This window comes from Hesperophylax consimilis, chromosome 21, assembly GCF_061612785.1.
Source record: "Hesperophylax consimilis isolate HC1 chromosome 21, BYU_Hcon_1.0, whole genome shotgun sequence".
Classification (NCBI taxonomy): Eukaryota; Metazoa; Arthropoda; class Insecta; order Trichoptera; family Limnephilidae; genus Hesperophylax; species Hesperophylax consimilis.
In genome coordinates this window covers 11,216,296-11,234,138 of record NC_142856.1, presented here as the reverse complement: position 1 = coordinate 11,234,138, position 17,843 = coordinate 11,216,296, and the positions used below count along the sequence as shown (strand labels likewise).

At 36.1% G+C, this 17,843-nt stretch overlaps 1 protein-coding gene across 1 annotated transcript in view; it reads right to left on the bottom strand.

The window, feature by feature from the left end:
- The window catches only part of v (Tryptophan 2,3-dioxygenase vermilion), a 38,375-nt gene continuing 20,532 nt past the window's right edge, over positions 1-17,843 (bottom strand). Inside the window, exons 4-9 of the mRNA XM_089644672.1 lie at positions 7,573-7,695; positions 3,233-3,469; positions 2,453-2,571; positions 2,217-2,344; positions 1,851-1,944; positions 1-1,247 (exon numbers count right to left, since the gene is read on the bottom strand). Of these exons, the coding sequence (XP_089500798.1) occupies positions 1,034-1,247; positions 1,851-1,944; positions 2,217-2,344; positions 2,453-2,571; positions 3,233-3,469; positions 7,573-7,695 (915 nt within the window). The 3' untranslated portion in view covers positions 1-1,033. The remainder of the gene's footprint in view (positions 1,248-1,850; positions 1,945-2,216; positions 2,345-2,452; positions 2,572-3,232; positions 3,470-7,572; positions 7,696-17,843) is intronic.

Sequence of the window (17,843 nt, the reverse complement as noted above, 5' to 3'; positions counted from 1 at the left end):
TTGTACTGTTCCAAAGATGAATTGTTTTTTTTTCATATGAAATGCAGTAAGATTGAAAATTACAAGGAAAATAACCTAAATAAATATGGAAATTTCTCTTCATATTATAAAGTTTTAAAATAAATACATAACAAAAAAATTCTTGCGTCTATTCTTTTAATTTTGTAAAAGAAACGCACTTTCATATGTGTGTAATCAAAACTAATAATTTCGTCGGTGTGTCTCTGAGTAACTCCAGTTCAAAACGTCTAGAACTGGGATTTGCTTTGTTTTTTTTTAAATAATTGGAAATGATTGTGTGTATCAAAATTAACTTATAAATTCTATTTTAGAAATGAGTATTTCTTTTGTTTAAATGTTTGACAGATGTCGAATAAAATTTTTCAAATTTACTAACATTTGGAAGACAAATTTCTGATTGTCTTTTAAAAAGGCAAATATTTTTTTTATATATACTTTCAGCAACGCAAATCCTAGAATTATAATATCTTGTGAATTTTCACGGGTCTGCGCTAGTTCATAGTGTGAATTGAAGATAAGGACATATACCATTGATGGATCTTACCTTTCTGTTACATGTGTCATTTATAAGAAAGAGAGAAAGGTTACAAGTTACAACAGAGCTCTCGTCGCAGGAGCATAAAGCTCAGTTTCTGTTGGTCAAGTCCATCACATTAAAGGTTCCTAAGTAACTGTCATCATCACTCATTATAAATTGTAATCTTTCCTTCTTTCTCATAATGCTACGTATACATCCGCGAGCCGAACTGAACCTCAACATATGGGAAAGAAACGAAGCAACGCCGCTTGCAGTTGATTCGTTCCTTTCCTGTAATTCGTGGTACGGTTCGCGTTTTGGTTCACAAATGTATACATACCCTAACGCATCTAACCTGGTATAATAGAGGTTACAAGGGAGCACTAGCTAAATGCAGTCATTACTTAACATTAACATTGTTTATGAAATAGAGGGAGACATTTCAATGGAGCTCTCAATGGCAAGATAATAAGGATTGGTTTCGGTTGAAGTCTATCATATTGATTGTTCTTCGGTGTGACCGTTGCCGTTCCCGATGTGATTGGAGAATCCGTTGGTCTGGTCGGCGGTGCGTGAGGTGCGCTCGGCGCGGGAGCCCCATGCCAGACTGAGGCAGTGTCGCATGGCGGGGTCCAGTGGGGGGATGAGATGGCGCGGGATCAAAAACGTCGACAGGTTGAACAGGTCGATAAACACCTTGTAACGATCGCTGCAAGATAAACCCACAATCTTATTATGATATCATACGCTCAATTGGGTAGGTACTCATTTGAGGTATTTCATAAAAATTCATATCTTACATTGTCATCAAATGACTACTCAGCGTCATTTTGTTTTTTTTTTTTTTTTCCATTTGAAAGGTCTTCTTTAAACACTGATTCTATGGCCGCTTCAGCAGACAAGCATGATAGTTGTGCTTTTCTGTTAATTACAATTTGTTCAAAAGCTGTAATGGACTGTAATCGGCGTTTAAAGGGGATCTTTTAAATAATGTCAAAAACAAAATGGCGCTGATTGGCCATTTGATGACAATGTTTCTGGAATTCTTTGATACAACGTACCTAAAGTTGCATCAAATATATCAATAATATTTAACAGATTGTTATTTTGTATTGACATTTGTGCATAATTTGAATGGAATAAGACATTTTTATTGTTACAACCATTATTTTGGGAAACACTCAAAGGAAGTGGTCACTTTAGCCCACATTAACAAGGACTGATTCGGTGTATTTCATGTTCTACCGTCTTCAATATTTGAATTAAGTATATAAGTACGAGCACCTACTGAGTAATCTCCTGGAGAGCTTACCTCAAGGTAGATCGGAGATACTGGTAACCTGATGACCCACCAGTTCCCAGTTGTTGGGAGCCAATCATCCTCTGTACCATGATGACGTGATTGTCTGCAAACAGTTTTATAGGTTATTAATTATATCTCTCAATAATATGTAGGCAGTGATTGTCTGCAAACAGTTTTATACATTTTCATTATATCTTTCTATAATATGTAGGCAGTGATTGTCTGCAAACAGTTTTATACATTTTCACTATATCTCTCTATAATATATAGGCAGTGATTGTTTGCAAACAGTTCAATGCTTTATTTATGGGACAATGAAATCTCTCTCAAAATATAATATACTATTATCATGAGACTGAATTATTTTAAACTTACATCTCCACTTAGTTATCAAGGAGTCTATATCCATGAGCAGCATCAGTATTTGATGCGGCTGTGAAAACCTCGGTTCGTCTCTGTAGAAGGTGATCATAATGGCTCCTTGCAGAGCTTGGTGGGTGAATCTGAAAACCAACATAATGAATTCTTATTGCCTAGTTCAGTGATGCGCGCGTGGTAATTTGAGTGGCATTTGGTTAAATATTATATTGTATTTAAATATTATTACAAACCTCCTTTCTCCGCGAGATACAAGAGCTTCGTGAGCTTCCGTTTCAAAAATAGATCGGTACACTTCTTTCCGGTTCTCGACATCCGCCATCTTGCTTTTTTGTCTTTCTGTTGAATCATCCTGAAAAAAGAACATTTTTTTATAATAAAGATCTATTAACATTTTAACATCTTCTTTCGTCCAATTATCCTTCGAACTATCAAAGGAGAAGAACTCAAACAAAAAGGAACAACCAACTTAAAACTGTATAATAAATTTGTTTTTCATTCTGGAAGCAAGATGTGAAAATACTACAATATTCTACATAGTCCTGCGTTTCAAAGCCAACCAAATGAATAAGGTGTTCAAGACAATTTGTGCAGAAAATGAATAGAATAGTCCCCAGAGCGGGTCCGTGGGGAACTCCAAAACTCTAGGATGAAACGCATGTTTTAAAGTTACTGGGCCCACAGGTCCAAACAGTAAAAGAAAACAAAGTTGGGTCTGCTAGTTTACTATTCATTGAAGTAGGTAAGTACAACATTTCGAACACCAAATTCGGTACAGTGCAATAATACTTATTAGGTATTTCAAATACCGCACCTATGTAAAGAATAGGTTTCCAGAACGTCGGTCTCCGCGGTTCCGGACTCTGGTTGAGCGGGGCAATTGGAGTGGGGGTCACGATCCTCTGCAGTGAGGCAACGACTCAAGAAGAAAGTCAAGAATAGAATAGCAGAAAACCCAATCTACTTGCTTTCGTGTCAATAATTAGATCTGAAAATATAATATGTCCGTTTACCTGAGCATCGTTCAACTGGTCGCCTATCATCTTGTCAACCGCCGCCTTGAACTTGCCCCAGAAGTCGAAGCCCTCGTCTTCTAAGCCCGGGGTCCTCTCAAGCCACTTCTCCACCAGCGCCAGGAGCGAAGGTTCAACTTCCGAGCGGCCGATGGCTCCTGTGGCCGCGGGGTCGCTGCCGAATACTGCAGAATAGCGCTGGTTGTACTTGGAGCGGTTCTCACGTTTCACTCCGAGCTGGAAGCAAGCAAATCTTTTTTAATTTACGCCAAACTGGACTTTTGCATAGATTATAAGAACAGATTAATTTTAGAGTTCCGAGCGTTAGAACTAGAGAAAAATCACTTTTTCATCTCCATAAATGTTCTACTAATATAAGACAAAATGCGTTTATATTCAGAGCCTGTAGTATATTTAATAAGAATTTTAATGATATGGACATATTCTCAAGTAATTTAGGAACCTTTAAAAGATATGTAATAACTAACATTAAATAATTTTAAATATTCTACTTGAAGTTATCATGTTATTGCTTTGAATCCTTTCCAGTTACTTACCTTCCAATTTATACTCATGTGTTCAATTTAGTTGTAGGTATACATTTATTATATTGTTATTATTTTTATTTATTTATTGAAGTGAAACTTCTTTAGGCGCGTAATGGATTTTCGGGGACGGAGTAAAACCGAGTCAGGATCGACACGAAAATGCGGGTACCCCCACCACCGCTCACCGTTCACTGTCCCTCTCTCACCATATGCGCTTGTTGAGGTGGGGGAGCCGCTCACGAACGTTCTCTCTCTTCTCTTCTTTCCTCTCTCTCAGACACCAGCGAACTGCGCCACGCCAAGCATCAGCTGCTTGGTTAGTATACTGCGTCGTGAGTGTAATACGAGTGAAATACGTAATTGATTGTGGTTCATACGGTTTGGTACAGAATTTCAGTGTTAAAAATGAGTAGTGACGAGATAGAGGTGATGAACACATCAGTGGCACAAGAGGAAATATCCCCTGAGAATCACCAAAGAAGAGGAGAGTCTGATTCACACAGTGATGACATTAACATAAGGTAAATATAACCTATAAGAGTTGATAAATATTTCACAATATAGTAGTATTGTTGGAATAGGATTGTTTAATATATTGGCGAGATTATATTAACAGTGAAATATGATGTAGGAATGTCGTTACAATCAAAGCAATTTCGGGAGATTTTAATGTTAATTTTGCGAGGGAAGAATCTGTAGAGTTATTGAACTTTTTCAAAAACACCCTCAATTTGGATATTGTTAATGATAGGAACACTAGCACGACTAGACACGGGACAACAATCGATGCAGTTTTTGCACGATTCATTAAGGATTTAAGTGCTCATGTATATATCTCGCACTTTAGTTACCATAACCCAATTATCACGACATTAGGAAATGATATTCATGAAATTGACAATGAAAATGGCACATGATTGGTAAATTGTCATTGTAATTTCTTTGTAATTTTTAATTGTAATATTGTTATTTATGTAATATTGTATACTTGTGAATAAATTGAAAATTTTTGGAACTATACATTAATCGAACGTCATTCATCTATAAGAAAATATTAGAAAAAGCAAATCCATGCTTCGTCGTTGAATTATTTAACCTCTAATTTTCAAACTAACCTAAGAGAGAAAATAGAGATGATGAAATGAAAATAGAGAGAGAGGAATACTAGAAGTTTCACTTCTGTCTTGCGTAGGCTTGACACACCCACTTTTTTTTTTATAGTGAATACCTCACAAGAGTCCCAACTGTTCCCGTCTGGAGCCAGTGAGACTATGGCATCCCCAATTGGGGGATGTTGTGAGGCTGAAGGTAAGTGGGGAAGGGAAAGAGGAAGGTGGGGAAGTACCTGGCTATTCAGATCTAGTCACTAAACACGGCTAAAGCCATTTGGAGCAACGTTTCAATTCTGAATGGTGGTCTTACACCAGGGCGATACTGGTAGTATCTTCCACTCTGGAACGTGCCGCAAATATACTATATATTATTTTAATTAATTAATTGTGAAATAACACAAATTAATCAAATAAAATTTATTTGCGCACGCCGGGTTCGAACCCGCGACCTTCGGAATGGCAGTCCAATGCGTTACCACTGGACTATGCCGGCCGTCATTATTATTGCTATTGTGTAGTGTTATTGATTGCTGCTGTGTTGAAATTTTACAATACATTTTGTTTTGAATTTTAGTTGGTTATTAGTGTATCAGTTAAATTAAAATTTTTGAAATTTAGCTGGTTATTAGTATATTATTTGTGTTCCTAGATCTGTTATTATTTTTTATTTATTATTTACAATTTTGTATTTTTTGTAAATTTCTCAGGCCACGGGTACAGAACCCTTAGTTTCTTGTTTTAATATTTTTTATTATTATTATAATTTTAAGTGAAAATCTGTTATTGGATTTTATCTTTATTATTTAGTTTATTCTTATATATGTAAATAATCTGTTGATTTTCCCAAATAAATAAAATAAATAAAAATAAAATAAAACAGAATATACCTAATGAGCTATCGAAAATTGTAGGTACAAACAGTTTGTAAAGCATGCTGTGACGCAAAACTGGTAAACTAAATTGTTAAAACAATGAAATAAAATAGAAACTTAAACGTACTGTTAGACAAATCACTAAAACTACATTACCAACGCTACTAGAATTTGTAGGATTCGGCAAAGTGCTGCTGCACTACCCGTGGCTCTATCCCATTGACTTTCTTTTGGGTATGCTCGGAATGAACTACTTACGGGTCAGGAGAGATGTGCGCATTGCTACACATTTCTTTAGACTGATTCGTGGATGGTTTGAAAACTCGGTCATCATGGAGAGCATTCATTTCTATGTTCCCGATGGCTATCTACGTCACCGACAACATATACTATTTTATCTCCCGGTCTGTAGAACTAACTTGCCAATGGTCATATTGGTCATGCCTGTGGGGAGAGCAATCTTGCTGTTGAACAGAATCAATTCGGATATCGACATGTTTTGCATCAATGAAGCTTCTTTTAAAAGGCAAGCTCTATCACTGGTATAGTTGATATACACACTGTTAATATTAATCTAAGAATTCTTATTATAAAAATATTTTAAAAACGCATTGAAATCAACAATTTTGTAATGTTTTTGAAATGAATAAAATAAAATATTACACTTAATTTTATAAAAATAATCAGTAAATATATCAAAAGTACCCTCAACATTTCGCGTAGATCATGCATCATACAGGTTAGTAAGTGTGTCTGATAGTTGGTTGTGTACGTGTTGCAGAAAAATGTTACATTTTGTCTTGTATTTCTATTGGGTGCATGGAATTTAATAGTGGCGACGATGGGAGACTTGTCAATTAAGTTGTTACATATTATTCTAATAGTTAAGTAATACAACCAGGTAGTACAGCCCATGGCTATCCTACGAGAAGTTTGCATTTTACGATTTTAGCCTTTCTTAGACAAATTTATCGGCAACACAAAACAATATTTACTATAAATGTTTCAAAATGTTCAACGAACTCAAATATGGACCAGAATAATGATCTCTTATCGCGGCTTGCGTAATCACCGATTAAATTAAACAGTAGTTACAATCTCACAATAAAGTCACACTAGACATCAGCTGTTGTACAATACTATATCATAATATTTAATGATAAACTACAAATTTAATATTATCACTAACGCCAAATGGCCTAATCTGTTGAAGCATAGTCATTGTCTGGGCAAGTCAAAACAGAAGAAAGGCTCGATAGAGGACTACACCAGGAACAAATTTCATTTGCACCCATGCAGGACTAAACTGGTCAAAAGTTAAAATTCTTTTTAAAACTTAAAAAAATGATTGATAGCAAAAAGGATTGAACCTTTCTCCCCAGGGAATAGAGTCAACACCGCTAACATCTAAGCCAATTCCTAACTGGATAGTACTAACATTTATTTCGTATACTGCCGTAAATTTTTAAATATAATGTCATTTAATTTAAGAAAAATGCGTGTGTGCATGAGTGCCACCACAAGTTTATGGAATGTATTGTCATCGGCAGCAAGTCTGTCTGCCGAATTTCAGCTCGATCGGATGTCGGAAAGCGGGTTGATCTTCACATACAGTAAAACTTATGTTAGCACAATGCCTACAACAGTAGTGGTATTTTGACTTTATATTTAATTTTCAGCAATTGTTTTAAATAGTAGTTTCCTGCACTATTTTCATGTATAATTTCGTAAATATTTTTTATATATATGTGTGTAAAAGCCTTAATAGGCGTGAAATAAATAAATAAATTTGGGTTTTCCGGGCCTACTTTGTTCTCTATGAGCCGGAACTGCAAGCTCTGGAAACCGGAAGCGGGGCACAGGTACTCTCGGAAGTCCATGAAGTCCAGGGGAGTCATGGTCTCCAAGATCATCACCTGGTCCACCAGCAACTGAAATCAAACAATTATGTTAACACTGTCATACATGATTCTGGTAGGCTTTGCATTAATTTGCATACCTCTGGTACCTTCCTACGCACAATCTTTGTGGGTATAATCTATATTTCAGAGTAGAAGATACTCTCAGCATCATCTTGGTGAACTAGTTTTGTTTTGTGACCAGATACACCTAGGTACTTCTCCCATCTTGCTCTTTTCCATCTCCCTCCTCTCCCCACCACCCTCAGTCACACAACGTACCCCAATTGGAGACGCCACGGTCCCACTCGCTCCAAAAGGTTTGGAGCAGTTGGGACTCTTGTGCAGTTTTCGCATATTCTTTTTTAAATTACCCATAAAAGATTCCATTTAAGTTAATTGTTTTTAAAGAAATACCTATTTACATCATGTATCCTGTTTGATGTTTTTTGTACCCACAGTGGCAGCAAATATCGCTTATAGCCCCTATTCACAATCCGATTTGCAGAACAACATACAGGACAGCATACTGAGTTCTGCAAATTCGATGGTGCGTATGTAGGCAACACCGCCAGCCGAATTATTATTATTTCTTTGTCGGGCCGACGGAATAATAATAAATCGGCTGGCTGTTTTTCCTACGCAGCACAGGACAGTATGCTGGGGTGCTGCAAATTGGATGGTGCAAATTGGATGGCTCGTGGGTAGGCAAAACCGCCAGCCGAATTATTAATATTCCCTTTGTCGTTCCAACGGAATAATTCTGCTGGCGATTTTGCCTACGCACCATCCAATTAGAATCCATCCAGAACCTCAGCATGCTGTCCTGCAAGTTGTCCTGCAAATCGGATGGTGAGTAGGGGCTTTTATATTTGGATAGGCCTTATTAGAAAAAAAAATTCCTTACACAGGGAGACAAAGTAGGTTGCAAAGTAGGGACAGGCAAATCATTTTAAAAGTTTGAATATATTGGAAACAGTCGCCCGCAGTCCCCTCTTACCCCGCAGTAGTCCTACGATACACCACTATACAAGCAGAATCTCTTTAAAATGATTCTACTGAATGTCTAATGTACATTATTAGTACATTTGTATACTGTACTTTACAATTTGGGAGGTGGGTGTGGGTACCGTCGCCACGGAAACCATTTAATGGATAACCAACACATCTGCCATAGGTGATTTAGCCAGCTGCGTGGCGTGCCAGATCGGGAGAGGCTAGTTTGGGGAGACCCTTTGACCTCTCCAACTGGTCTCTCGACACATCGCCTTGCGCCGCAGTGAGAGTGATATATTCATATGTCCGTCATTCCTGGACACACTGATCCATAAATTCCTACCCAACCCTCATACCTTTAGTTTCCCAGAATTTCCTCTTCTTCCTTTCCTTAAAAAATACCTTCCACACAGCATCCTAAAAGATGACATACTGATTCGTAAATAGTTCGTTGATAACCCACCTTAATTTACAAAGTTAGAAATTCGTTTTAAAAACATTTTTTTTAAATTCCAATAATCATATTTTAAAAATACCTACATGTAAATGCGTAAAGTATACAGGTGTATCGGCACGTACCCGACAAACTTTAACCAGCTATTCCTTGGCATATTTGGAGTAAAAAATCTTATTTGCACTTTGCTGTCCGGTAACGTTTTTTTTTAATAAAAAATTTACCATTCATATTTTCACCACATGTCATCACTGTTTTATCCTTTTAAGTTTGAAAACCCGTCTGGCAATATTTTATTCGAATTCCGTTGAATAATGTACGTGTGTACCTATATTGGCGCGCTTTTACAATCACAACGAAATGGCACGGCACCATTTGTCTCATTTTTAACTATTATTATTTAGTGTGTGCGAAGGAGCGAAGACGCTTTTCGACATACTTGCTTATAACAGCTGTTGAACACGAAAAGCAATGCCAATGACAGTGATTGAGTGTGGAAATTTTTATTTTTTTTGTTTTTAATTGAAAAAAAAATGCTACCGGACAGCAAAGTGCCCATAACATTTTTTACTCCAAATGTGCTAAGGAATAGCTGGTTAAAGTTTGTCGGGTTAGTGCCGATACACCCTGTATAGGTACAGGTGTGACGTACACATATCTTCTGATTAGTAAGTACATTGTTCGTTCCGAACCCACCAAATTTTTTTTAAATTCAAATTTTAATATATTTTGAAATGCCTACAAGTAAATGCGTTAATCAAGTTAAATCAGTTAATTAATTATGTAAATAAGGAATAATGAATCCTACACCAGGTAACACATACCACAATCCGATATTACCGGTATGTTATGTAACGTTAACATCAACTGAATTAGTATGTAAGAATTAACCCCACTATAGGCCTCTTCTTTCAATATACGATGTCAAAGGCGAATGCCATGGAACACAATTTATATAACAAACTCTAAAATGTCTAACTAAATCTCAAACTCCTGTGTGTAAACGCCACGCCAACAATTTGTGCGAGCTGCGGGCGCGGGGCAGCCGATATTTACAGGTAATTATTAGCTGAAATAACGAAACGAATGTGACAATAGCTGGCTAACACACAGGTAAGCAAGATAGATAGACAGTAAAGTTGTCAATGTAATTTGATACTTAGTAGGTGCGTTGTACAGCAACACATATAAAAAATAAACTGCCATTCCCGCGTTAACTTAGTTCATGTATTTTACCCTTCGAATGTCTTGTGAAATTGTATAATTTATTAGCAAAACGTATCTATTAATAGTTAGTAGCCAGATTTTATACTTGAAGGTAATCTTAAGGCGATGCACTACATCGTGTAATATTTTGAATCGAGCCGCTATCAATAACACACCTTACGTACATGGCGATAAGGTTTAAATTCCCCCTTAACACCATCCATCTGTTTTGATTTATGCAAGAAAAAACATGGCCAAAAAGTGCCTTTTATTTTATTTTGTGGATGTTCAGGCACAAATATTTAAAGGTTTTTGATCACTTTATAAATAACTTAATTCGCCACATTATACAATAAAATCATAACCGAAAATGGGTTCGTAAGAAGAGATTTTGGATTTTAAAGCAGTTTTCATAGGCCTTAACATTATTTTTTTCTGGGCTTATAAAAAGACTTATCTAAAAAATACTCGATTATTTCAAAGGCCAAGATGTATTCTACTCGCAGTATTTAATTAAAGCATCTGTAACATTTATAGGCGACCAAATTTTCAAACCGAAAAACATGATTTTGCATTACTACGTATTGCATCGCCTTAACAAATGTTGTTCCTCTAAAACCTCCCCTCAAACGAACTATTTTAAAAAATACATTTTTTGAATTTTGATTTTTTTTGTTTTCTTGATTGAATGAGTAAATGAATAAATGAATGAAATGGAATCTTTAAAGTGGAAATTAACCTACTTTCCGACATCCGATTGAGCTAAAACTCAGCAGATAGACTCGTTGTCGATGACGATGCATTCTATCAACTTTTGGTGGCAATCACGCATACACACGCGAAGATATACGCAGTTCACTGAAATTTGTTAAAATATGTACGTAATCTTGATTTAAAAATATTTTCAGGCCTTACATTTTCGGTTGTCACCATTTTTAATTAACTCCACTCAATAAGAAGTAAATCAATTCGCTTTAAAACGCCCACCAGATTAGTGTTAAGCTGTGAGTCAAAGATCTATCACGAAAAACAGTCAAACGGAATTGAATATTTTTGAGAATAATATCTTAAGATGAAATTATGATCATTTCTGTCTTTCAGACCAGGTAAAACACCAGTTAATTATTTGTATGGAATCGTCAATGGCAAGTTTTTAAAATGGACAGACCAACCAAAAACAGCATTTGCCCAGCGACAATTTTCCTATATTGCTCCCAAGATATTTAATTCCACCAGAAAATCGGAAACTGAACATCTTTATATAAAAAATATTCAGAATTGGCTATTGGTAAAGGGAGGGAAATATTGCAAAGAATGTATCGTGTCATTAAATTAAATTAACTGCTCTTTTATTCCATTATATTCATATGTTTTCTTCTTATTTTTATATCTTTTTTTCTCTCTTTTATTTCTGTATATCCTAACATCTTAACATTGTAATCTAAATAAATATGGCAACCATAATACGGGCATGTGGCTAGTATAGTGGCTGTAGAAAACAAAAAACTGTAATCATTTAAATTTTTATGAATAAAGAAACAAAAAAAAACTATCGGCCACTCAGAAAACATTTTGGTTCATCAAAACGGGTTAGCAAACTAGGGGCTAAATGGGCTGTAGCTTCTCCTTCCCCAAACAAACACAGTTGAGGACAGACTGCGGTAGCAATGAATAAGCTGTTGAATAAAGGGTATCAATGATTGAAAAATTAAAGTCACTTTTTTACGTCGGGTCATTGACTTTATGTTCCATTTTAATATTGCTTCCGCAGCACAAGGTAAAGGCCAATAATTGTCGAAATTCCGTAATAATTCGAAGGCCGGCGTGAAATGTACACCATTTGGATACAACATCGCAGAGGCCATACTCGGCGGCTTAAAATATACGCCTCATCGACTTCATTATCACTCGTCTCTACACTCCTATATTCCGCACCACGAGGAAGTTCTCTGTGTCTCGTATGGGGCGAGCTCCATTCAATGTCACATTATATCACAGTGCGTGCATTGTAATAGCATTATACGCGTGACGCCACTTTGAGAATGTGTATATTATAGAAATAATAATTTAAAAAAATGATAACATTTCAGAATTTATAAGAAAAACGAACCGAAGTATCGCGTCCGATTATAATTTTATACATTAGTACAGGACCACATTTACGCGCAGGCTACCAAAGCTGCAGCCTACGGGACCCGCACTACAAAGGGGTCCGCGTTGTGAAGATACTATAAATTAATGAGAGTTAATTAATTAATACTATAAATTAAAGAGAGAAATAAAACACGAAGATGACCTCAATAGAATATAGAAGTTGAATGGTAAAAGGCACCGACAATATTTAATGTATTAAAAATGTATATCGATTTAGGAAAAAACATTGATTTGGATGACAATACAGAACATAATTTAACAATTAAAGATTCACTTACTTGCAACAATTTTTTGAAACATTCAAACTTTTCTTTACTTTGTTTGAACATTAGAAGTTTAAGTAAAAACTTTGACGAAACCATAACTATGCTTGATGGCATAGAACATCGTCCTGAGGTATTAGTTTTTACAGAAGCTTGGCTAAAAAATTTGACCAGTATACCTAGCATCCCCGGATACACAGTTTACAACACAAATAATAACTATTTGCAAAACGATGGTGTAGTTGCCTACGTGAAACAAAATGTTCAGGCGACTGTTGAGGAAATTGTTTTCCCTGGAGCAAATTGTTTAAGGCGATGCACTACGTCATGTAATATTTTAAATTGAGCCGCTATCAATAACAACCCTTACGTAGATGGCGATAAGGTTTAAATTCCGGCTTAACACCATCCGCCAGTTTTGATTTATGCAAGAAAAAAACATGGCCAAAAAGTGCCTTTTATTTTATTTTGTATATGTTCAGGCATAAATATTTAATTTTTTCTCGATCATTTTATAAATAATTTAATTTGCCACGTTATACAATAAAATTATAACAGAAAATGGGTTTGTCAGTAGGAGATTTTGAACTTTAAAGCAGTTTTCATGGGCCTTATACATTATTTTTTTCTGGGCTTATAAAAAGACTAATCCAAAAAGTACTCGATTATTTCAAAGGCCAAGATGTATTCTACTCGCAGTATTTAATTAAAGTATCTGAAACATTTCTAGGCGATCAAATTTTCAAACCAAAAACACATGATTTTGCATTACTATGTATGGCATTGCCTTAAGCGCACAGTGCGTGCATTGTAATAGCATTAGACGCGTGACGCCACTTTGAGAATGTGTATATCATAGGAATAATAATTTTAAAAAATGACAACATTTCAGAATTTATAAGAAAAACGAACCGAAGTAACGCGTAGGTACGATTATAATTTAATGCATAAGTATAGGACCGTATTTACGCGCAGGCTACCAAAGCTGCAGCCCACGGGGCCCGCACTACAAAGGGCCCGCTTTGTGAAGATACTATAAATTAATGTAGTTATGCAGAAAGCAGCCAGCCACAAGATGATAAAGGCAATTTTCTCTAAAGATTGAATAATCAAATATACAAAATACAGAATATTTTCTTACTTCAAAAAGTTATTTATAATATGTAGATACCAATTCCTTATGAATTTAAAGTGGATTTGTGTAGATTTTTTGAGATAATGGTGTTTTTTCTGGTCTTATTATTTTCCGTAGAATACATGTTAGTGAATGTAAGCTCCGCAATCAACTGTCTGACCTATGTGAAATATGCGTTCTGCAAAAAACAGCCAGAGCCACCAAAAATACTAAATATATGACCGGTCGGTGGCTGAGTTGATATCGCGTCTGGATCCAACCCAGGCGTAGTATGTTCAATTCCTCGGCTGGCTAAGTCCTCCATAACAACACAAGCAACATTTTCCTCTTACTGTGGTGATAGTAGGAGATTTTCAAATATTATCAGGTTATTCGTAACCGTAATTCGTATGTTTCTAATGTTCTCATCTTTCAAAATGAAAACCAAAAATTTTACAATTTTTTTTTCAGACGTTATTCAGAAAGGTAGACACGGTAATATTGAAAAGCCCAGTCAAAGTTAGTCACCTAGTTAAAGTTATCCATCTATTATACGTTAAAGTAAAGCTTACTTGACTTCGCTCAGAAAAATATTAGACAATATAAAGCGGTAATAATTTAGAACACAACTAATACCATTGATGTATTATATTTAGATGAGACATGAAGCGAAAAAATGGGTTCCGTTTTTTTACCTAGAACTGATCTCCAACTCTCCGAAGGCTCTAACTAAAACCACCGAATCCGGTCGGTAATAGTGAAACATTGTAGCTCTATGGCTAATACTTATTATATAGCTTAAGGATCCCCTTCAAAGCATCCCCTTAGATGACATAGATACTAATTTTCCTCAGGCCTCCCGTAGTAGAAAATAGTGTTACTAAAAGAAAAAAAAATACAGTGTGTGACAAGCCTACGCACGACGGAAGTGAAACTTTTAGTATTCTTCTCTCTCTCTTTTCATTTCATTCTCTCTTTTTTTCTGTCTATTGACATATTTATAAGTAGCATGTGATAAAAAAAATTAAAAGTTATAAAAATATGGGATTCGAACCCGGGTCCTGCATAACGAGTGTCGAACGCTCTGCCTCTAGACCGCGGTTATTACGTATTCGACCAAAATATCATATAGTCAAAATATCTAAAAGTCGTAGCACGAGAGCATTTTATCACTTTAAAAAAAATTATTATTAAAAAAATCACAAAAAGAAAAAAAAATAGTTTAAGCGAGGATCGAACCTCGGTTCTTCACGACGAGAGTCGCGCGCTCTGCCTCTAGACCGCGAAGCTGAGTTTGGAGAGTGACCTAAAAAAGGTATATAATATTGGCTAGGCTCCTATAGCGAAATGATCACGGTTTTTCATGACGGTCATGAGTTGGTTTTACTCCTGTCCTCGAAATTGCATAACGCGCGTAAAGAAGTTTCACTTCAAAAAATATTTTTAATATTTGGTCATCTGGGAACTGAATTACTACGGTGGTATGTGGTCTGTAGTAGGTATGTGGATTGCGGTCTTTCGCCTGTGGTCTTGTGTCTTGTGACCAGCTCACTAAGTTGGCTGGCCATCACAAAGGCAATATCCTAAGCATATCTGACAGTTGACTAGCTCTACTTATAGACTATCCGTCAGAATAATGACTGGAAACGTCAGTCACTCGAGCGACAAAATATCGATGAGAATTTTCGCACTTGCATAGAAAAGCTCTTAGTGGATATGGTTCTAAAAAACGCTAAATCATTTGAAAAGTCTTAAGTCTCTCTTCTAGACTCTTGATAGAATTTCGTCGATGTTTGTTTAATCTGCCTTGAAATATCATTGTTAATAATTTCTGACGGATGGAAAAATCTGAAAGTACAGCGTGCGTTTGGTGTTCCAGATCGATGTTTTTTTAAATTACACCCGAATGAAATACAATTTAATATTTTTTTTTTATTGATTGATTATATGGTCTAACATTATGAAGTATATTGTTGTCGGTCAAGTGGCCGCCTCTGGCCATGGCGCAAAGGCGAGCTCTTTTAAACAAATTGTTCATAATATTTTCGCAGACTTCTGGCTTATTTCATCATTTTCGTTTCGAATTTTGTCATTAGTATCGAGTTTGTGGTTGGTTAATTGGTGTACACCTTTTCCTTCAAGTACCCCATAGGAAGAAATCGGGAGGGGTAAAATTTTAAAATTATTCATTACACGCTGAATTATTAACCTTCTCCGCACATGATTTTATTTATTTACATTAAATTTGTAAGATATCTTTATATTGGAACGCATGGTGAATACCCACGATTTATGCATCACATATATTTGCTCTTCGAAACGCACTACGAAAGTCTCCAATCTAGGAGAAATAGGACCCTTCAAGTAACAGCTTTTAAAATCATGAACTATTACATTGACAGCCTCTTGGAATGCTATAAATTGTTTGTACCGAACAACTACCGTCAGGGCGACGCCACGACTTGCTCTGTATTCCACACGGAAGAACGAACGTTATAGCCCAGCATAGCATGACAAGAGGTATGGTGCTGCTAAATGATATCTCTAGGTCTCTTGACATTTTCAACATTGGCCTTAAAGATTTCAAAAGTCAATTTAGGCAAGAATTCTAAAGTGTCGGTTATTGTAAAATGTTTCATTTAAAGCTTCGTATATTTCATGTGTATTGTAATAGGATTGAATCAATCTGTGATGCACAAAAAAAATGATTAAAATTTTCTAGGCGTATTCACAATTATTTAAATAAATTGTTTACTGACTGTCAAATGCAAACAAACAAATATCAACCAAACCAAAATGGCGGCCCAACAAAATCGACCCGGAACATAAAACGCATCCCGTACCTACATTTAATGTAAAATCAAATCACTTCATAATGTTTTTGTAAGTTTTATTATTGCACTAGAATAAGAACTTGTTCAAAGAAGTCAGAAGCTCTTCGCCTTTAAGGCGGATGCGGTCAGGAAATAGTCAATACTGGCAGTACAGTATAGTGTACAATGTACAGTACTAGGCCATCTCAGGTTACATAGAATACTTCACTTTTCACCGCACGATTGAGGTGAACTCTCACACGCGGGTCCCTCCAACAGTAATGATAATAATAATCAATCCATTGTAGCCTCTCTTTCTGTTACACGCATCGTTTGTGAGAAAGAACGAGAGATTATAATTGAGCTATCAACGGTTCGCCTATACCTATTATAGCACATTGCAGTCGTTAGGCCTTGGTAAGGTCGGCATGCCGCCACCGGCCTGGCGACTATTCTGTTCTGCTCTTCCAATAAGGTCGTGTCAGTCATTATTTGTTAAGCAAAAAGGATAAACCAAACAAAAGAGCGACAACAACCGCTGCAAAATTTTATGGGGAAAATATGAGGTCACTCAACTGTTATAGTCGGTACAAGGGTAATGACAAGATTCATCTTATCATTCATTTTATCTATGAGGACCCCTCCACCCCGATTAGTATAACCGTTTGACAAAAGTTTCAATCAAAGCAAGAATATGGTATCGCTTGAGCTCGCATAGAAACAACGATAAGACGAAGCTTAATATTTCGCTCTCTGAGGGTATGTATACATTTGCGAATCGAAACTCGAACCGTAATCAACTGCTACGTATGTATACATTTGCGGTTGCTTATTTTCTTTCCCATAAGTTGAGGTTCAGTTCGGCAGTTCGGCTCGCTGATGTATAAGTAGCATAAGGGCGAGCGAAAGTTATACTTTGGACATCGCAATAATATTTTTAATTAAATCCACGTTGAAATAAAAACGGCAAATTACGCCTGTTGAAAGTGACAGCTTACATAGTCTCACGTCTCGATTACAGCAACGGCATTTATGCCAGCCTTCCAAAATATCAAATTGACAAACTTCAATTAGTGTTTAATGCAGCAGCACGGCTCATAATCTTCGAGAATAGAGAACAACTTCGTAACCTTCACTGGCTCAAGTGCCCTGAAAGAATCCAGTACAAATTGTGCTGGATG